Consider the following 22,613-nt stretch of genomic DNA (forward strand, 5'->3'; position numbering starts at 1 on the left):
CTTATATATAGATCGCCCACATTTATCATCTTCCATTAGCTACTATTCGAATCATTATTGCTAGTTGATGTACGCTTCTAGTTTAAAAAATGCTTCAAATGATTCTGACTTGTTCCAGTCAATAAACGTGTTTCAAATAGTATATCTTCATTTAATCGAAATACAAGAAAATTACAAGATATAAATAATTCTTACAATTCTACCATTTTCACTTTTCTACAATTCTGAGGCCAAAACTAGCCGAGTTCTGAAGCTTTGCATATCATTATTTTAAACCTTTCTAAATCATTTCAATGGCTCTCCTCAAGGAGGATTGTCCAATGGACAAACTCTGCTTCCTTAAGACAGCCGTTAATGGTTTAAAATAATAAAATTTAAAGCTTCATTGCTAGAATAAATTTGATCACAAAAGAGGGAATGCCTTATGCACCAGAAAACTATATAAAAATTCTGATTTTGTGTTTTTTCAGCATTCTATTAATTGACTCGAAAGGCATAAAATATTATTCTTTACATCCTTTGTAGCTTTTTCCAATTGAAAATATTTACCCATTTCCAATAATGATGAAATTATCTATTAGACTACAATAAAAATGGATAACTTTTATATTCAAAAATGACGTATTGTATTAAAAATACTGTATCAAATAATCTTCCGTAATAGAATTTTGTTCTGATTTTCAACTAAAAGGACCTCAAATTCCCCCATTTATTATTTATAAATAAAAAATGCATTAGATAAGAATAATATAGTTAAGTTTTAAAATATTATCTTAAATTGAATATGTGTTTCAAAATTTTATTTTTGCTGTAAATAAATAATATTCACCCCACTTTAGTAATTAATCTTTTATCCATACCATAATTCTTTGGAATATGGAGTTATTAATATTTATATTATTATTATGGGGTATCAAATGATTAGATATCCTAACTTATCACAGACAACTTAAGTTCTCGGCATATTGTTCGAGCTTTATGACCATTTTTTTAAATTTTCATCTTAAAAAATAAAGTTTACAGCAAAAATAAATTAAAATTAAATCTTGTAAATTTAGTCTTTGCTATGAAATATTGATTTTTTTTATTATTTCACAGAAAACTGAATTAAAATATTTTAAAAATAAAATTTAATATTTGTTTCCATTACCTTTTGCTAGAAACGTAAAATAATTGTTTTATATATCTGATTTTGATTCTCAAATGACTGAACCTACTGCCATGTCAATGGTTTCTAATGATATTTAAATTAATCTAAAATAATACATTTGTATTTATAAAATTTGAGATATTTTTTAGTATTTTGATAGACTTTGGAAAATGTGCTTTTAAATAAAAACTAGCGCTATTTCAAAAGAACGTATTTCACTTTTAAAAACTAGTTGGGTATAATTATCTGAAATTCAAGCAAAATCAAATTACAAAGAATCCTTATTAATAAAACTATAAACATGCATTATTTACTTTTTACACAGAAAATTCATTTCCGTCGTTAATGACAATCGTTAAAGTTTGGCAGAATCAATTTGAAAAAAGCTCTCTAATTTTATAAGGCACATTATGATTAAATAAAGAAGAATCTGTCCAAGAATAAAATTTTAATGATAAGGTTGTTTGTTTGGAACCTCGGGGCATTAAAACAAAACCAATATTTAATCAATTACTGCCCTTCTTTCTACTTCTTTCTCTGCCTCAGGGTCACACAAAATTGAAGAGCTTACGTTTGAAGAAGTTTTGTAATCTCATTCTACGTATTAAAGGTTTTCAATTCACTTCTTCAACGGATATTAAATTTTTACGATAATATGTTTCAAATTTTTCTCTTCTTCGAGTAAAAGACGAATGCTTATCGAAATAAATGTATTAGAAACTATACGATTGTCTGCTATTTCATAAGATGAACTTCTTTTTTTTCCCTACAAATATTCAATATGTTATTTAATATTGTTATGTCATTTCTTCATTTTGTTCAATAGTTTTCTGCAAAATTAAATGAAAAATTATTATTGACTAAGATATTATATGTATTTAGAAAATATGGCAGTATAATCAGTTTAATTTTGCATAAAGAAAATTTGAATATAAATGATGTAGGCGGTGAAACGTATATTGTTATTGTTCTTCATTTTGTTCTGATTTACAGCAAAATTTAATAAATAGTGTCTTATACGATTATTATTGACTAATATATCGTTTAAAAAATATTGCAACATAATCGATGTAATTTTGGTCGTAGAAAATTCCATTACAAATAATTTAGACGGTAAAATACATTACTTCAGCGTTCAAAATAACTATTGGGTGTGATTTTCTACAATCTTTCATGTGTTTCCTCATGATTTAATGCTCTGAAGTAATCAACATATATTTATTTTTATCATGCAATAACAATATGTTGTTTTGGTTTGGGGGTTTTGGAATCTCAAAATTCAGGGCAGAAAATTGACGATTTATCGCTTTTGAGGCATTAATTTTTCGCTTTTAAGGTTATTAAAAAATGATAGATTAAAAAAAAGGTTGTCATATTTGGCGACTTATCTTTAACAAAATGTTATATCTTGGCGCGAATGTCCGCAATGCAGATGAGATGAAAATGATAATAATAATAAACATCGTTTTCTAAATATCCACGCATGCGTAATCTGATACTTACGTTATTGTTTCAAACCGATTTACACTGGTTTTTCATGAAAAAAAATTCTAGTGTCGAGAAAAAAATTTGAGAACTCGATTGATTTTGAGATTGTCAAAAACCATCGTTTTTCTAAATGTTGGTGATTGCGAATATGAGTCATGTGAGAACATGATGTTTTTATGTAAGATTGATACACGTAATTAAAAGGAAATAATGTTTTCATATGAAATTTTCAACAGCAGATTTCAAAGTCTTTTTTTTTTTGGTTGCAAGATAGACCAAAACGTAGAAGAATGTTTCAGAATGTTTTTTTTTAAATTTAGTTATTTACATTGGCAATCTTTTTATTCAAATTTTATAAACTTTCAATAAATATTCTAGTGTTTTCTATATAATTTGATATTTTGAATATTTGCCATGAATAACTTCGTTGTTCTTTCATTTGATAACTATTTTTCTGTGATGCATAAATACTTTTTGTACTATTTTTATGATCCGAATCTTATTTTGATCTTGCTATACCCATGATCATCCGTTTATCTAAAACGAAATAAGATTTGAAAGGTATCTAGAGGGAAAATCAATGTTTATCCATCAAAAAAATTGCAAACTTTACCAGATCATGTGCAGTATTTACAGGTATTTAATGGATTATTTAGCAAAAATAAAATAAAATAAATAATGAATAATCAAGCTTAATGTGTACTCAAGAGTTATAAATTTAAAAATTACTCAAAAAACAGAAAACATGGATAAACGTATGAAAAAACGTAGAACGCCGGCGAGCAACACCAGACAACTGGTGCATTCATATTAATAAAATAGGATTAAGGAATGAAAGAAATAAAATGCAAAAGAACAACATGAAGCGCATTAAAACATACCATCATCATCGCTCATAATATGGAAAAAAAAAACTTAATAATATAACATTACATAAAGCAACAGGGATTTTTTTCATTAAAAAAAGCATAGAAATAACTGATGCAAAGAATGTGGAAAGTTAAAAAAGGTAAAATTTCAACCCGGTATAATATGAGAAAGTAAAAGAAAAGAAAGGGGATGTAAGGCAGTTAAACCAATATAGCGACGTTATTATTATTTTAGCAAACTAAGATCTCTGCAAAAAAGTCACTAAAAGCTTGGGTTGTGTATTCTTATTTTTTGAACATTTTTTCAGCGTAAACTCTTTTATTTGTATTTATTTTGCGCGATGTCTCTTTGTATTTGTATTTTTCTTCCACACCGTTTTTAAAGAAATAAATAAAAACATGATGCGTTTCATATGGTTTAAAGCCTTGTCATAGTATAAAGAAAATTGAATATGCATTTCGAATGTCTCTACTTTGATGTATTCGGTCAGTAGTTTGATAAACATACAAATTTGATATCAAAAACAAATTTCAATAACTTTTCTTAATGAAATTTTACTTTTTCGTATACGAAATATATAAAGCTTTTCTAATAGGATTTCTAACATTAGAATATTTCCATATTAGTATTTAGGATCTGTAGTAGGTGGGTTATAATATTGTTACGAAATTTCCGGGGGTCGTTTGGATATGGTGTGGTGAACGCTCAATCAGCAGGCGGCAGTAGAAAATAAAACAACGACGTTTATTTACACGAAGGCACACAGGACAGCACAAAGACGACAACTATATACAGCACAGAAGACGATTATCTTCAGCCGAGACGTGCAGCATACAACAGTATACAAAACTCTACTACAGACAGTAGCACACAGCTTAGTTCAGCACTAGCTTCACTCCGTCGCTGCTCCAGTTTATCTCTGGACGGCCAGTTCTTTATCGTCGGTTCCAACTCCGATCTGGTTCACCACGACGACTACTCGTTCGCTTCTCCTAGACGTATCTCCGTTCCTACTGGACGGAACGGGAAAATTCTCGATGTTTCGGGTATAATCTAATTTGGCGCCTAAGTCGCCAAATTCGTCCCCAAGTCGCCAAATGCGTCGCCACGTCGCCAAGTTTATCGCCAAGCTCTGGAACTTCCTATGGAACCAACTATGCTGGGAAGCCGCATTACAGATTCGTAACAATATTTAACTTTTGCATTCCTACGTTGGTTCAGATATTTCAGAAAGATTTTACAAGAAGGCCTTTATTTATCATTATGATATAAGAACAATTTTCCACCAACCCCTTCGGAAACTCCAATCACAGGATTTAGAATACAGATAAAGAACAAAACCTGTCACTTCCTCCAATTCTTTCTTGTTCCTGAACAAAACCATTCTTTAATTATTAAAGGAATTGAATATTTAAAGACAAAATTTTTATTAATATGAATATTCTTTACCAACATTGGATATTTATAAGCATTGTCAGTAAAATAATATTAGAATGAAATATTAATTTTATAAAAATACTGACGAATCATACATTCTTGTTAACTTCTTTCAGTACTAAAATTCTGATACTATGTATGAACATTTTTAAAGTAAAAAACACTGTCATTGATAGAAATTTGTAACAATATATGAATAAATAAGAATGTAATGAATCCTAAGGAAAATGATTTAAGATTTGCTGGATTCACATTTTCTTATCAGAATGGTTGAATACTTGAAACAGCGGCAGTGAGTTGGAGGGAAAATGACTAATGGAGCATTGATAGAGGCGCTGATGGCATTTATGATCATATCGTGATGGGTTAGTTAATTATATCAAAATTCAACTTTTTAAAGCGACGCTATGGCTATTTTAGGAAAGATCTGGTAATTTTGAACCACTACCAGACAACGAGGACAACATTTGAGCTGGCACCCCTCTTCAGCCTCACCAGTGATCATATTGTAAAGAAAAGCTTACAATGATTGTTTTTAATTTGAGGTCAATTATCGCTCAGAAATAAAAGCTGAACATCATGCCTTATTTACCCTTTTGCGACACTGATATAATTGATTCCATTTATTTAAATCATCAGATAATTAAAAGATTAAAATATTTGAACCAAATTTCAGAATAAAGATATCAAATTAATTGATTGATGCCTTAATTAAATGCTTATTTAGGCAAATTTAAGTCTCCTGAAACAATAGGAAATTTATTCCAAATAAGATCTGCCTAATTCTGAAATGTACTAAGCTTATGCCTTTATGTAGATGCGTTACAGAAAGGTGTTCGCTCTCTCATTAGCTAATGGCTTGAACTGCTGACTTACTTTATAATTAGATCGCCAATTAATTTTGCTTATAAATACGAGAATCCGTGAGAATTATATTTGGAAATTGGTTATTCAGCTGTCAAGGAGTGAATTTCAATGCTGCTTCTTTTAACAATTTATTTCCAGTTGATTAATATACTATTTGCAAATCGTTTATGTAAAGAAGTATTTTAATTTGATCTGAATATTCATGATCAATTAAGCATGATCAATTAAACAGATTTGATCATACTAAGTAGATAGCTCGTAAATTTGAACCGTGATCATATGCTAAAGGAGAAGCTTGTATGCTATTGTTTTTCCTCAACTTGCAAACCATATTAAAGTTGAGAAATTTTATTTACACCCAATTTAACTCATCAAACAGACATATTTGCTGGAAATATAATCTCAAACAAGTGGCTTGATGATTACGACCAAAAAATTTCGATGCCTAACTGCCGTAACTATGAGGCATAACTTTAAAATATTAAATCCTTTTCTTAGATTTAATGTTTCTATTTCACCTGTCCCTTTCATTTAATATTTTCTTGTATTTACATATACATAGAATATGAAAGTTTTTTCTTATTTTGGCTTTCGTTATATAGTGAAGAAATTTAGGTATTAAGGTACACACTTGAAACTTCGTAAATCGTTCAAAATATCGAATATTTTTTTTATTGCTTAATAATCTTCTCTGATCCTTTAGCTTTCAAACGATACCAAGATGTTGTCCATATTCGAAATATTTCTCGAGTTATAACTATTTTTCTTGAGGTGCTTTCATTAAAAACTCTAGTTACGGTTTTTTTTAAAACTCATTTTAGGAAAAATGATATTTTTCTACTATGTTGCTTCATTCAAACAATCATAACTCAACAAGAAATGAACCAAATACAATTATTTATATATCAAAATAATCTGTATGAAGTAGCGGATGTTTTGTGCCTCAATCAAAGATATATACATAGAAATAAATTTTTAATAGCTATTTCAAAGTTAAAATGACAGAAAAAAATCTTGCTTTTTTATTCATCGTTGATGAAAAAATTGTGAAAAAAAAACTATATATTTTTATAACTTGATTGAGGCAGACAACATGAAGACTCATATTAGGCATAATTTCCAATTAAAATTGTGTGTATGTAGAAATTAGAATTTTAGATGTCATGTTTCCAAAAATATGCTAATTAGCTCATTAAATATTAATTAGTAATTAGTGTAATATCGTTTTGTCTCACTGAAATAAGTTTAAATATATATTAATGACCTACTGTGACAAAACTGGATTTTTAAAGTTAAAATTTTTAAAAAAATATTCTAGTGTGTACGTACACCTTAATTTAACTCTTTAAAAGTCTTGTTTTTTCTGCAATTAAATGATGCCATCTGCTTTAGGAATATACTATCTTACTGATTCAGTAGAAGATTCCTAAAATATTCTTTTTTTGTAGATTATATGTGATTTTGTATTGCATTGCAGCTTTTTTGAGTTAATTTATTTAATTTTAGTCTACACTTTTGAAATAAGAAAATTTGAGGCTTATAGGTAAGAGAAACCGTATCGCATCTCTTTGGCCTGTTTTAGAAAAATGTCAGTATGAAAGCCACATAATTTGGTATTTGTGCAATTCTTTGCTGTTTTGAAAAACTATATTCGCTTAGGAAAACAAATCAAATGCTATATTCTTTAACTATTTAACTGAAAATTACATACTTGTAATCATTTTTGAAAGCACATTTAACCGCATTAAATTTCATTAATGTGATTTGCTCTGTTTGTGGGTTTGCTTTTCCTCATACGCAAACACCCCTGGGGCACCTCGAAATGAGAATGAGAGGCTTCCGGCATGGTGGTTGGATCTTGCCACCTTGTATAGTACACAAAAAAAAGGTGGGGGATCTGGCTCCTCCCATCGATGACGGGATGTACTTCCTTCGGGAAGGATTGTACCGTGGCCGGTGATGGCCTTTAGGACTCAACCACAGTTCCCCCAGTGTTGCTGTTACTGCGGTCCGGTCATTCAGTATTATTTATACGTGTGCCTTCGGGCGGGTCGGAGAGTCAGTAATATGACTTTCCTCATAGCAAAAACAGATGGATAGAGAAAATACTTTTATTTATTTTGTTCGATTCCACGACTTCTAAAATATGTAAAGTGATCCTGAACTAATAAATGATTCTTTTTAAGATTGCAATGTATTTCTCTCTGTTTTGTAGAAGAAAGTAAAAATAAAAAATTTTTAATCCATCAATGATAAAGGCATAGAATATGTCTTTTGAAATAAACGAATTATGTATCTCAAAATTCATTTATAGTGATATTTCTTTTTTAAATGTTTATTTTCATTAAATTATTTTATAATTGATTCAGTTTAATAATTTATCAGTTAATAATTTAGCCATTAAAATTTTTAAGCAGTTAAAATTATTAGGCTGCTAAATTAAAAAAGCAGATAAAATTATTGTTAGTTGACTCTCTCAATGAATAATTTGAATGTTCCAAGTAGAAATTTAATGAATCTACTTTTATTTAATTTTGCCAGCTATTATTTCTAAATTGGATCGTTTAGATAGAAATGGGGATCATTTATTCTATGGAGATAATAACAAAAGCTTTAAGTATTTCTATATAAAAATAAACTTACACTAATTAATTTTATTCTAAAATGATGCACTAAAAATAAAAAAATAAATTTAAAAAACCTTCCCCATTTTCATTCAGAAAAGAACAATCTTTCATCTATTTCTTAGAAAAAATCCCTTATTGTAAGTTAAAGGGACGATTTCTGATAACTTTGGCAAACCCGAAAGTCTTGGATGTGAAAGATTACGGCAACCCTGTTTCGAGAAGGCGAGAAAATTTTTTAATTACTTTTTCATTGTTTTAGATGACAGAATGATAACGAAAGTCATCAACTTTAATGCAATTAAAGTTTAAAAATCTAATTAATTTTTTGTCGGCATGTAACTACCCTCTTGTATTTTTTGCATTGCTTTGATAACGAAGTAGCCGTCTTAAAATAATACAAATATTGTAAGAGAGAACAAATAAAGAAGAAAATAACCTTGGCCATATTTTGGTTTCTTTTATTTCAAAATTTCAATTAGAAGTTACTTAAACTTTCTTTGGCAAGTATTTGAAAGTAATTAATCATATAATCTCATGATATGATCCAAATTGAAAACAATATTTAAAAATGCAAAAATGTTTGTAAAGAATCGATATTTTATTATTTGTTTCATTAACTTTGTAGCCGTGAATCTTTTTGACCAGATTAACTTGTTTAGAATCATTAAAATTGTTTAAGAAATTGTAAATAACAAAAGGAACGAAAGAATGTAGAAATGAAACTAAAAATAATCAGCAGAAGAGGTCCTTATGGAATTGTTTTACCTTCTTTAGGAAATTTTCACAGCATAAAAATTTTGAAACTATAACAAGGCTTTGAACGCCTATTAATTCTATTTTTTTTTCAAAGTTTCGCTCATGAGCATTTGGTATTTTGTAGAAAAGTACATATTGCATTCAGATTGATTTAGATTACCTAGATTGCATTTTGAATTCTTTGATTTGACAGAACTAAATCAAATTTTAAAGCAGAACTACTATTTTTTATAAAAGTATGTTGTTGTTGTTGCTAATCTCCATGGTCCGACTTAGTCAGACCAAATCCAAAAATCCGTTGACAAGAAGAAAGTCAAAAACGAGGAAGGGAGAAGAATAATTTCTCCCCAAAGAAGTCCTAAACAGTCTAGAATATGTTCAGCAGAGGCCCGATGTTGGCAGCATTTCGGGCAAAGAGGGTAAGATATAAAAGTATTGCATACCTAATTTGATTTTTGTGTTACAGAGTTTATATGCATGCAATTTTACAGACCAATATGGGATCAACCTTTGACGTATTTAGTTGAAAATATAACACGGATTTACTATTTATATTTTAAAACTATATAATAATTTTGATTCACCCAAGTCTTTATTTTTGTAGTTATTATGCTTGCTTGTGCTGTGACAGATAGACCAAGTTTGTATGGATTTCGTTCAAAACCTTAAGCAAATTTAGTATATAGATCACATAGTGAATTCACTAACTAAAATTGTCAATCTTATCTACCTCCACCTAACTAACCCAAATTGTCTTTTAAGTTATCGTGTTTACAGACAGAGAGACAGATGGGCTTAGAAACAAAAATGTCCTTTTCATACTGAAACTCAGACATTTAAAACTTTTGGCTTCGATGTTTGGATAAATCTTTATCTTCTAGACTCTCTTAAATCCCCCTTTTTCCCTCAAAATAATTGTTATCTCTGTCGATTTGTTAACATATATGAAGAACGGGCAACAAAATTCTAATAAGACAAATAAAATATAACTAACTAAATTAATTAATTAACTAATTATTAAATTAACTAATTAAAATTGTCAATCTTATCTACCTCCACCTAACTAACCCAAGTTGTCTTTTAAGTTATCGTGTTTACTGACAGAGAGACAGATGGGCTTAGAAACAAAAATGTCCTTTTCATACTGAAACTCAGACATTTAAAACTTTTGGCTTCGATGTTTGGATAAATCTTTATCTTCTAGACTCTCTTAAATCCCACTTTTTCCCTCAAAATAATTGTTATCTCTGTCGATTTGTTAACATATATGAAGAACGGGCAACAAAATTCTAATAAGACAAATAAAATTTAGTGCTTTTACTTCGATCAAAGCTAAATATCTAGTTTAGAATAAAATCTCTCATGAGGAATTGTCTCTATCTATCCATTTGTGTGCATACTGCCATCTCCATCTGTGTGCAAATGTAACGATGTAACGATCTCAGGAAATATGGATTTATACCAAATTCTTGATGAATCCCTTAAAATGTTAATTATCCATCTAGTGGCATGTTGCCATTTCCATATATTCGCAAATATAACATAGTAAATGTATGTAAGTAGATTTTTATTCTTCGAATTGTAGATTTGTGCACAATTTTCAGCAAAATCCATTAAAATGCTTACTTTGTGTATATTGTTATGTTCATCTGTGTGCAAACGTAACAATGTACATGTGTGAAGTTTATCCCATGAAGCGTAGATTTGTACCAAAGTTTTGACAGAATTCATGAAAATGTTAATTATCCATCTAGTGGCATGTTGTCATTTCCATATATTCGCAAATATAACATAGTAAATGTATGTAAGTAGATTTTTATTCTTCGAATTGTAGATTTGTGCACAATTTTCAGCAAAATCCATTAAAATGCTTACTTTGTGTATATTGTTATGTTCATCTGTGTGCAAACATAACAATGTACATGTGTGAAGTTTATCCCATGAAGCGTAGATTTGTACCAAAGTTTTGACAGAATTCATGAAAATGTTAATTATCCATCTAGTGGCATGTTGCCATTTCCATATATTCGCAAATATAACATAGTAAATGTATGTAAGTAGATTTTTATTCTTCGAATTGTAGATTTGTGCACAATTTTCAGCAAAATCCATTAAAATGCTTACTTTGTGTATATTGTTATGTTCATCTGTGTGCAAACATAACAATGTACATGTGTGAAGTTTATCCCATGAAGCGTAGATTTGTACCAAAGTTTTGACAGAATTCATGAAAATGTTGATTGTATGTTGTCTTCCCATCTGCATGTAGAAAATACGATAATCCATAAACTCAACAAATTAGTTAGATAAAATTTGGAATGTGGTGTTTAACATCAGAATTATACATTTATATCAAATTTAGAACTCAATAAGATTACCAGTTATATATTCTAGACATTTTCTCAATTGTTAAAAAAAATCTATTCAGTTAAAGCACGGTATTGTTTATTTGTATGAAAAAATCGAAGAGAGGTTCTCTGAATACATTGATTATTCAATATTTTAAACCATAACTGATTTAATTACTATTATCGAAGCCAAATGCTCTCAAAGTTTAATTAATGACACACACTATAATGACCTGAAAATTGACTTTTTAATTAATTTCCACTATCTTAACAAAGATATCATAAGACCAATAAAGTAACTCAAATTTTACAAGTCGAAGAAAATATCAAACTTAAATCAATATAAAACTATCTTAAAATGGCAGCTTAATATTTAAACAGGCCCAATGGCTGAAATCAATACAGCGAACAGATTTGACATCTTTTAGTAAATTCATCATTTCTGCTGAATCGTCGCTCAGTTGATGAATGAGCTTTCAGCGCTTAGTTAAGTATCCTCCATTTATTATATTTTCGCTGACAAATTGGGCCGTCGTCGAATTAAGAGAATGAATTCATCACCACGACGACAGCACCTTATACAACCCATTGTCTGCAGCCCAGGAAAAATATATAAGGATCCACCGGAACCTTAGTGCAAATTATTGAAGAAATATTGTATCGCTTAATTATTATATCACTTATTCTTGAAAGGTGGTTAGAATGTTTTATCAACTAGAATTTTTTTTAGATTGATCTTATAGGATGTATCAATGTTGTAATTTCGATATGTTTTCTCCAAGGTTCTGACTTATAAAAATATTGCCCTTGACTTTTAAAGCCATATGGTTGTAGTTTTAAGCTTTTTTTTCAATGTACATATTAGTACAAATGTTAATGATGTTCTTAAGGTAAGTAAAATACTGTGCCAGTTAGAGTTATTATTTTTATGTGTATGTAACAGTTGTCCTAATTGTTTGAGTAGACTTTACTGGTGGAATAGTTTTTTTTCTTAATTACTACCAGACATCTCATTTGCACTGAACTAAGCCGTATAAAACAAGGCCATTGATATAATTAATGAACCACAAGAGTCTTTCCTTCTGTGTTCGGACTCTTAGAAACATTATCCTTGACTTTCAAGATCGTACTTTAGCTTTACCATGAGAATTTTACTTTCCCACATATGTTGGTATAAATTTTAGTTTAACTAGTTCTTAGGTGGCATGAGTGCTATATCAGTAGAATAAGTAACAGTCAACAGAAGTTTGCTTTTATACACAAGATAAGCATCAACAAGTTACTAGAGCTTTTATTCCCCCGTTCTCCTTCAGTAGTCTATTTACTAGATGTTCGCTTCAGGATCTAGAGATTAGCACATTTCGCCGATGGTACTTCGATAAGGAGTGGTATACAGAAACATGATCGTTTATTACAACTCCTTATTCCTCTAACAATCCTTCAACCTATAGTTAAATATAAATATATCTTCCTTTCATCTTTCTTCTCCCACTTATTTGAAGAAATGAACACTTCTGACTCATGCACATAAACGCAGAAGGCTTCCAGATCTGAAAGCAAACAGTATTTTCTGATCATTCTGTAATAGTTTTTCCTCTCCTTTTGCATCACTTCATTTGAAAGGTTGCATTATTAGGGAGAAACGAAAAGAACCAATAAAGCAATGAGTGACGAGAAAAGAATCTCATCTCTAGCAATTAATCCTGTGTTTTTTCTTTGCATCCGCTTATGAACTTAGTATGATATATTTTATCTTACAACAATCTCTTTATTCTTTAATTTTTTTTTCTTTACTTTCTTATTTAATTAACGAAAAAAATTATTTTTTTTAAAATAGGAAATGTAAATTATCGTTTTCTACCTCATTTTTTTTCTTCTTCATATACGAAGTATACAGAATCTATTATAATTATCAAAAAAAAAAAAAAATCGAACACAAGTTTTTGACGAATCTCCATGGTTTAGATCTCCCTGAGTTCGAAAAATACATTTCTGACATTATGTTTGTCTGGGACAAAGATAACTCAATCATCATTTAAGTTAGATGGATAAAATTTGGTATATGATCTTCAGACTAAATTAATCGATCTTTGATAAATTTACAGAGGAATTTAACAGACAGACTAACCGGTCAGACATATTTCTTCTAAATTACATTGAAAGGAAATATGTCTGTCCTGTTGTTCGAATATAATTTAACACGATAATTACAAAGCGAAGAAAGCTATATAAATAAAATTCAATATAAGGATTTAATGTCTATAGTTGATAATGTCTTATCAACGTTTGAGCCAAATTCAAGAAAAGTTTGACCATCCCTTGGTCTGGCTTTCAAAAATATGCAAATACAATAACTCCAAAGTTCGATAACTTAAATACATCAAATTTGGTATGCGATTTTATGACTGCAAGTATAGTCCTGTGTAATTTTATTTTTATTTCAATTGGTTTGAAAAAACGGATCTAAACCACAAATTTTATTTTCGGATACTTTAACCGTATTCCAGGGATTAATCGCCATAAAACTCGCCAAGTATAACGCGATAGATTCAGTAAAAATGCTAAATTCAAGCCAAAAATTAATATTTCGTATCTATTCTAGGCTAATACCAAGCAATACTTTCTCTTGGATAACACTTTTATTAGAGAATATGCGAAAACTTTCGAAGAGACCATTTACGCTAGTTTGAAAAAATTCTTGACTAGCCCATAACCTAAAAATTAAATTTGTTCATCGACCTAGCAACTCAGTTCATGGTATAGTCTGGATCTCAAAAGTCTAACTAGTTCAGATCTTTTATTCCTTCCAATATCCCCTACTGCAAGGAAATGCGGAAAGTTGTTACCTTGTAGTCCTATGAAATGCTGCAATGAGTAATTTAGTATCAATCACGTGGAAAAGACAAAAGGGGGAGGAGAAAAGAAAAGACTTAAGCTCTGCGAAAATAACTCTGGCTGAGGACGCGACGGAACAAATGACCCTTCTTTAAAATAAGAGCCGTCTGGTCACCGAATCGATGACGTCTGAAGAAAAGCCGCTTTCTTCTTTTTGCTGAAGCTGTAAAGCAGACGGGAGCGGCATCTTTTGTTCGAAAAGTGTTATTCAGTCGCTGTAAGATTACGGGGTCCCCCGAGTGAAAAAAAGGTATTTCCAAGAATGTGAAAAGAACGGATCAATGAAACTTCTTTGAAACACTTTCGTGCCAAAAAAGAAGTAAAAATTGGTTCCACTGAAGCGAAAAATCATTTTTGGATTCTAACTGGAATTGCGAGATGTCTGACCATTACTTTCTAATCTATAACATTTACGAATTGAAAGCACAGTGATCTTCCAAAAATTCGATATTAATATTTTCAAGAATTCAAATTTTGGACTTCTGAATATCCGAAATAGCCATTTTGGAATAATGATCTGTTGATCCATCTGCAGCTAGAATTACCGGGAATAATCTCCCAAAACCGTTCACCTGCTCCCTACTAAACTGGTCATGTCAGAGAAAGTCGAGCATGACAATGGCATACAATAACTACGAAATATTAACTTTTGGCATGGATTTAGCATTTTTACTGAATCTATCGTGCCATCCTTGGCGAATTATTTCGTGAGTTATCACTGGTATGGCTTAATAGTATAGAAACATCAAATTTGTGCTTTAGACAATTTTTTCTCAACTGATTTCAACAAAAATTTTACCCAGAATTGCACTTGTAGTCAAAAAAATCTCATACCAAATTTGATATATTTCAGTCATTCCGTTTACTGAATGATCGTGTTTACATGTTTCTGAAAATGCAGACCAACAGATGTCTACACTAAAGATGTTAAATATGTGTACTGAATTTTAACTATCGAATTCTCTTCTTTTTGTAATTATTGTGTTAACTTATATTCGAACAACCGAATTTCAACTGAACTTATCAATACTTCATTTCACTTAAAAATATGTTAGAAATCTGCAAATTTGGTGTAATGACCGTTTACAAAATTTCAACCGTCTACCTCAAAGGAAGTTTTGAGTTATTTTTGTGAGACAAACACTAAAGCGTATAGATCCGTCAAAGTCTCGAGTTCGAATTTTTTGAAGATTCCTATACTTTCTCCATACTATATATACGAGAAAGTTAAACTTCAAATAATGCATGATATTCTACCATATTAGTACAATATATTGTGCAACATTCGTACTATATTTGATTTCAGAATGCCATGAAATATTGTGAAGATATACAACAATATTGAGGAATAGTGTTAGCAGATTAACCCCCTTATAATATTTTCTTTCATCAAAATTTCTGATTTCTGACAAATGGGAGGCGATATCTGTCTAGGGAGAATCTGCTTACCTAACTGAGTATATGTATGAAAACGCCGGCTTCCTGGCATAGGGCTAGCGCGTCTTCCCCGTGATCTGGGCGTCCTGGGTTTGAGTCCCAGTTCGGGCATGGTTGTTCTTCTATCTGTGAAAAGGGTTGTGCAAGCTAATGTGATGCGTGAGTAGTTAAGATGTACTCTTGGCCTTAGTTGGCGCTATTGAAAAACAAGAAACGCGCCCTTGGCTTAAAATCTTTGACTTCGTCAGCGAGCATGTCCATGGCAAGTGCTATTATAAACAACAACAATGTATGAAAGCACGGTAATTCAAACCCACAATTAGATGGATACATCAAATGCAACATAATGACTCTTCCATCCGAGTTTTAGATATATGTCAAATTTTGGAGAAATTCCGCCTAAGGCTTGAACTACCTTTCAATCCATTTATTCGTAAGTCTATTGACGCGAAAAACTCAAATATGTAAATCAATATATATATATATATATATATATATATATGTAATTTTTTTTATTATCTGCAGCTGCATATTAGTCGCTAGTTTAAAGGGAAAATACATGGAGCGCTTATTGGATTTTTTGAACTTTGTTACAGAAATTAGCAATAAACACTCTAAGTGGTATTACTATGTCAGGTTGTCCATAGCAGAACACTTCTGTTGACTCAAATAAAGCAGAAAGGATGATCGGTTAATAACATAAGCTGCTCAGAGTTTTTGTTCGTCAACCGACACTTGATTATACCGTAATTATTAACGGAAAATCTAATTTATAAATTTTGGAAATCTAATAATAAACAGAAGTAATGTTCCTTCCTTCCTTCTTCGAGTATATGCACAATGCAGCACGATTGGCATTCCGTTTCGAAGTGTAACAAAATGAATGGTGCGATTAGATCGAAACCTATAGAAACCTTAGAGCCTGTTCGATCGATACTTTTCTTTTATAATTCCTCCGAAATTCCTTGCAAGAAAGCCTCAAATGTGGGGAATAATAATTGTTAGTTCTTTTTTTCATGACAAACTGCTTATCTAAAATCTTAACAGGTAATGTAACGAGTTTTTCATATCAGATAAAAATGAACAAAATCGGTATGTCGTTTGTGGGTGGGATTTTCTTCTATATGATGTATCGTGAAAGTATTGTAATAGTCGAAAAATTTTAATTAGAGATTTTATGGAATTTTCACGTTTGAGACCTCTTTCAATCGAAAAACATATTTTTAGCTTTACATCTGTCTGTCTATGAATGCTTTAATTTAAATATTCTTTCAGGTAGATTGAGAGCGGCGATTGATTATGGAATTTGCCGATTTCTATCAAAATTTGTAAGAAATCCATTCACAAGAAATCTGTATGTCTGACTGTTCGAGTAAAAGTGAACCCGATATCCAAAAAACGCAAAAACCTAAACAGATAAAATTTGATATACAGGTTTAATATCTGAAATTTAGATACTAATTGCTAATATATGTAACCAAAGGCTTACTTGCTTATGAACGCAATGACTTAAATCAATTAGATTCGGTATGCTGTGACTACAACCGTAGCCTCACGCCAAATTTTGATTTCAGTAGGTGAGGGAAAAAGAAAGTCAAAAGTGCATTTCCCGCGATAAATTCGATCCAAATGCTAGATACCCAAAAAAAGATCCATATTTCGTGACTACCATTCGCTAATCCCATCCAAAGATTCACGGTACATATTTCCATCAATTACATTCAAAATTGGTTATGAAAAGTATATGAAACATAGACGTTTCTTTATATGTATAAACAATAAAAAGAAATAATATTAAAAATATTTAAAAATATAGCCTACAACTACACAATGTAGTTAAACACACACACACACACACACACACACACACACACACACATATATATATATATATATATATATATATATATCAAAGATTTATATTTTAATTATTTTTTGCAACAGAGATTCACCCAATTATCCGAATTAGTATTGTGAACATAATAGTAAAAATACATCACAACTCTGTGACGATATATTTTAGATATTTTATGTCATTCTTAATATCGAATAATATCTCAGGAAATAGTCAAAAATATCTTAAGCTAACAAGGAATAATATCTTCCAGTAATTCAACTCTAGTTCATTCATAAAATATTATTCTTATCACTTCTGTCAATGTAAATTCATGCCATATTCCGAATCACAGGCGTAAAGAATATTTTTCAAAAGTTTGTATCCATTAGACATATATAAATTAAAGTTTAAGACTTTTTTAAGATTGTAAATCTATGTGTTTCTCAAAATAATAGTTTTTTAATAATTTACATTTCGAATTTTTTTACTATTTTAAATTTATATGGTTTTCGAAATAATTGCTCTTGAATAATTTACATTTCGACTTTTTTATGATTGTAAATCTATATGGTCCTCGAAATAATAGTTTTCGAATAATTTACATTTCAACTTTTTTACGATTGTAAATCTATATGGTCCTCGAAATAATAGTTTTCGAATAATTTATAATTAGACTTTTTTACGATTGTAAATATATATGGTCCTCGAAATAATAGTTTTCGAATAATTTACATTTCGACATTTTTACGATTGTAAATCTATATGGTCCTCGAAATAATAGTTTTCGAATAATTTATATTTCGACTTTTTTACGATTGTAAATCTATATGGTCCTCGAAATAATAGTTTTCGAATAATTTACATTTCAACTTTTTTACGATTGTAAATCTATATGGTCCTCGAAATAATAGTTTTCGAATAATTTATATTTCGACTTTTTTACGATTGTAAATATATATTTTCCTCGAAATAATTGTTTTCGTATAATTTACATTTCGACTTTTTTACGATTGTAAATCTATATGGTCCTCGAAATAATAGTTTTCGAATAATTTATATTTCGACTTTTTTACGATTGTAAATATATATGGTCCTCGAAATAATAGTTTTCAAATAATTTACATTTCGAATTTTTTACGATCGTAAATCTATATGGTCCTCGAAATAATAGTTTTCGAATAATTTATATTTCGACTTTTTTACGATTGTAAATATATATGATCCTCGAAATAATAGTTTTCGAATAATTTACATTTCCACTTTTTTACGATTGTAAATCTATATGGTCCTCGAAATAATAGTTTTTGAATAATTTACATTTCGACTTTTTTACGATTTTATTGGAGAAGTCATAAATCCGCCACTACTAGAAACATTTTTACTCCTACGACTGTAGCTATCCTTCTTTATTAATTATTTCGATTAATTTTTTTGTGGCTTTAAATCGGGAATTATAAGAGTATCTATACAAATCGAGGTCAAAATAATTTCATTTTTGAAAGAACGATATTTTTTATCGTTTGGCATGTAATAAGGATTAATGGGATTTCATAATTTCGTTTTACTTACCATTGAATCAAAGTGATTAAATGAAGAAAAGAATTAACTCTAAAGTGAACACCATTTTTGAATTCGAAAGAGAATTCGAAGGTATTTATCCTTTTTTTTCTGTTAAAACACATTTCTTTCCATCTCGCTGGTAGTGTAACATAATGGAGCTTATTGATGCTTTTTTTTTAAGTCATTGAAGCCAAGTGATTAATTGCTTTAGTTGAAATAATCGATAAAAGCTTTGTAACGGTATACTTTTTTCATTGATTTTAAACAGATTGGGACAGCAATTTTTTGGGAGCAATCATTTGCATTTCAATTCGTCTTTATTTAATTCAGAAAAATTCCATTCATTGGAGCCAGGGTAATTTTAATAAGAATAAATCGTTCCATGGAAATTGCCTAATGAATTGGATTAGCTGAATTTTTCTTAATGTGAAACCAAACTCTTTTGTTCTCAGAGATTTAAGCAATTACGGTTGGAAATTTCCCTAGAAGTACTAGAAAAAGGAATGTTTGGGGACTCGGAAAATAAATAATTAGTAAAAGTGTTCAGAGAAGAAAAATCTTTCATAAGTATTTAAACATTTAGTTGGAAAGCACCCACCATAAAAATAAAACAAAGCAAAATGGTCATTTCTTTCCTTCTTACATTTTTTTTGTCTGTGCATCTGTGTTTGAGATTGTAAATTCGATTTCAAAGAGAAATTGTGGGGAAGTTTTTTTTTCTTGTATAATGTTTTTTTCAAAACACAAAATCTTTCTGTTTTGTAAAATTTTATTTGATATAAATTCATTTTTTTCTGATTTTAATAGTATTATCATTTATGTCGCAGAATGGGAACATGGAGTATTTCTGCCTGTATGATCGAGAGAAATGTGAAAATGGTAAATGTAAAACGCAAAATGCTAGATGAATAAAACTTCGTACATAGATTTAGTATCTTATTTCTGTCTGTATGTCCAAATGCATGTGAAAATGGTAATCACAAAGCACAAAACACTAGGTGAATAAAACTTGGTACAATGACTTAGTATCTTATTTCTGTCTGTCCAAATGCACGTGAAAACGGTTATCACAAAACACAAAAAAAATAGATGAATAAAACTTGGTACATAAATTTAGTATCTTATTTATTTCTGTCAATCCAAATGCATGTGAAAACGGTAATCACAAAACACAAAAAACTAGATGAATGAAACTTGGTACATAGATTTAGTATCTAAGATATTCAAACTAAGCATCAACCTTTGAGCCAAATGTTTCAGATTTTCAGTCAGTCTCTTCATTGACTAGTACTTAAACGACGTAAAAATTCAAAAAATAACAGTTTGGATTAATAAAATGTGTCATCTTATTTTATAATTAAAATTGTAATTCCGTGTCAATTTTTTTATTTCAATCGATTATAAAAAAAACGTCTAAAGTGCAGATTTTAATTTCACTATATTACGAAGCTAAATGTTTATATATGGTATTTTGCCGACAATCTTAGATTTTACGGTCTCTTTCAATATCTACAATATTTTACAAGGAGATGAGAAATAATATCTTTATTAAGGAGTATGTGTGAAAATTTGAAGAAATCTAATTCAATTAAACATTTGATACAACTAACTTATATGCATTAAAAAGAGATTTAAAATATCAGATAACTAACATCAAATGAAAAAAGAAATGCATGATTTCTTATTTGTGAAAACTACAAATATTTTCCTCCCATCTAATATTTATTACCATCTGCGTGTCCTTAAACCTTTCCGAAATCCTTATTATTCTATATATTCTAGACCTTTCCCAAGAGAGGTGCTTAAACCCCTCTTAGGGGTTCACTGATGTGAGAGAATCTCTCTTACCTTAGGAGTGTCGTCTGGATAAGCGGGCCTTCGCATGAGCAAAAGCCTCGGTAAGAGATGGAGGAAAACTCTCTTCACCCACGGCGCCATCTTGTGAGTGGAAGGCGTCCTAAAAAATAAACAAGGGGTATGAATTATTTTGTTCGTATATGCTACTGGACATATTTATCAACATTGTTGACTAAACCAACAATGAAAATAATAGCTGTATCAAAACAAATATTATAAGTGATGTCTTGAATATTTTACTTTGACGATTTCAATAATTATTACTAAAATATTCAACGTATTCTAGAGATTAAAGGAAAAAATTGTCATTACCCACAAAATAGTGAAATAAAATGTAAATTTAAAATATTTTTAAGACGATTTATTTTTCTTTCCATAAAAGTATTGGGAAATCTAATAGAAGTTCTTCATAGCTGTGTTTTCGATCTCAGATGAAACCAAACTTATATTATTATTTATTATTTTATGTTATATTTTTATATAAAATATTATGCATGTATATTATGTTTTTATAGTTATATTTTATTTATTTTATTCTAAGTTCATGACTGGCAAAAAATAAAATAACTGGGAACAGAATAAGCATCGAATGCACTTCGAATAAAAATAATTGACAGAAAAGGTAATAATATTTATAAAACTAAAAATCACATTTATATAAAATAGCAATGTATAAAAATAAGAATCTATCAGTCTATTAGCAAACAAAAAATATTGAAGAAATTACTGAACAGATATACGGAGAGATTATATAACATAAAAGAACCCAGAAAATAAACATAAAATGAAACAAATACAGATTCAAATATAATTTTCAAATTACGAAAAATATTACTCGCAAATAGAATAAAGAGAAGAATTAGAAGAGTAATATCAGAAATTTGGGGAATATTCACCTATGTAAGAAGAATATTACATATTACTAATATTAAATGAATAATTTCTTAAGAATATTAAAGGTATGTTGAGTATAATGTCCTACTTTTAAAAAAAAATGGAGTTAACGCTACTTTTATTGCTATTGTCAAATTATTTAATTAAGTTAACTCTGAATGTATGGCAACAGCTCATAAATACTAACTGAACACCGATGGTGAAATTGAGCTGAACAACTCTAATCAAAACAAATTATTACTTTCTTTTGAACAATTCGATTAGCCTTTATTTCGATTAGCCTTTTTTTCCTTGTTAGCGCAGAAATATGATCAAACATACGTGATATATCTAGGAATATTTGATCACTGTAGTACACACTGGATATTCGTTTATCAGAAAATGTGTTTATTTTTTTTAAACAGGCTAGAATTGAAATTTTATTGTTCTATATTGTTTAATTCATAAGCATGTTTCGTGCAACATAATTGCGTATTTTTAATAAAAAAAGCTAGACATGATTTATTTTTTCATAACTTACATTTTAGTAACTAAGTTAGTATTAAGTCTTTCTTGTTGTTGCAATCTTCCTACAGTGGATGTCCTCGGTT

At 29.6% G+C, this 22,613-nt stretch overlaps 1 protein-coding gene across 2 annotated transcripts in view; it reads right to left on the reverse strand.

The window, feature by feature from the left end:
- Positions 1-22,613, reverse strand: part of LOC129987958 (acetylcholine receptor subunit alpha-like) — a 326,242-nt gene that overhangs the window by 46,032 nt on the left and 257,597 nt on the right. For both annotated transcript variants that reach the window (XM_056095981.1, XM_056095980.1), the window contains exon 7: positions 21,121-21,229. In XM_056095981.1, coding sequence (XP_055951956.1) covers positions 21,121-21,229 — 109 coding nt within the window. The remainder of the gene's footprint in view (positions 1-21,120; positions 21,230-22,613) is intronic.

This window comes from Argiope bruennichi, chromosome 10 (genome assembly GCF_947563725.1).
Source record: "Argiope bruennichi chromosome 10, qqArgBrue1.1, whole genome shotgun sequence".
Lineage (NCBI taxonomy): Eukaryota > Metazoa > Arthropoda > Arachnida > Araneae > Araneidae > Argiope > Argiope bruennichi.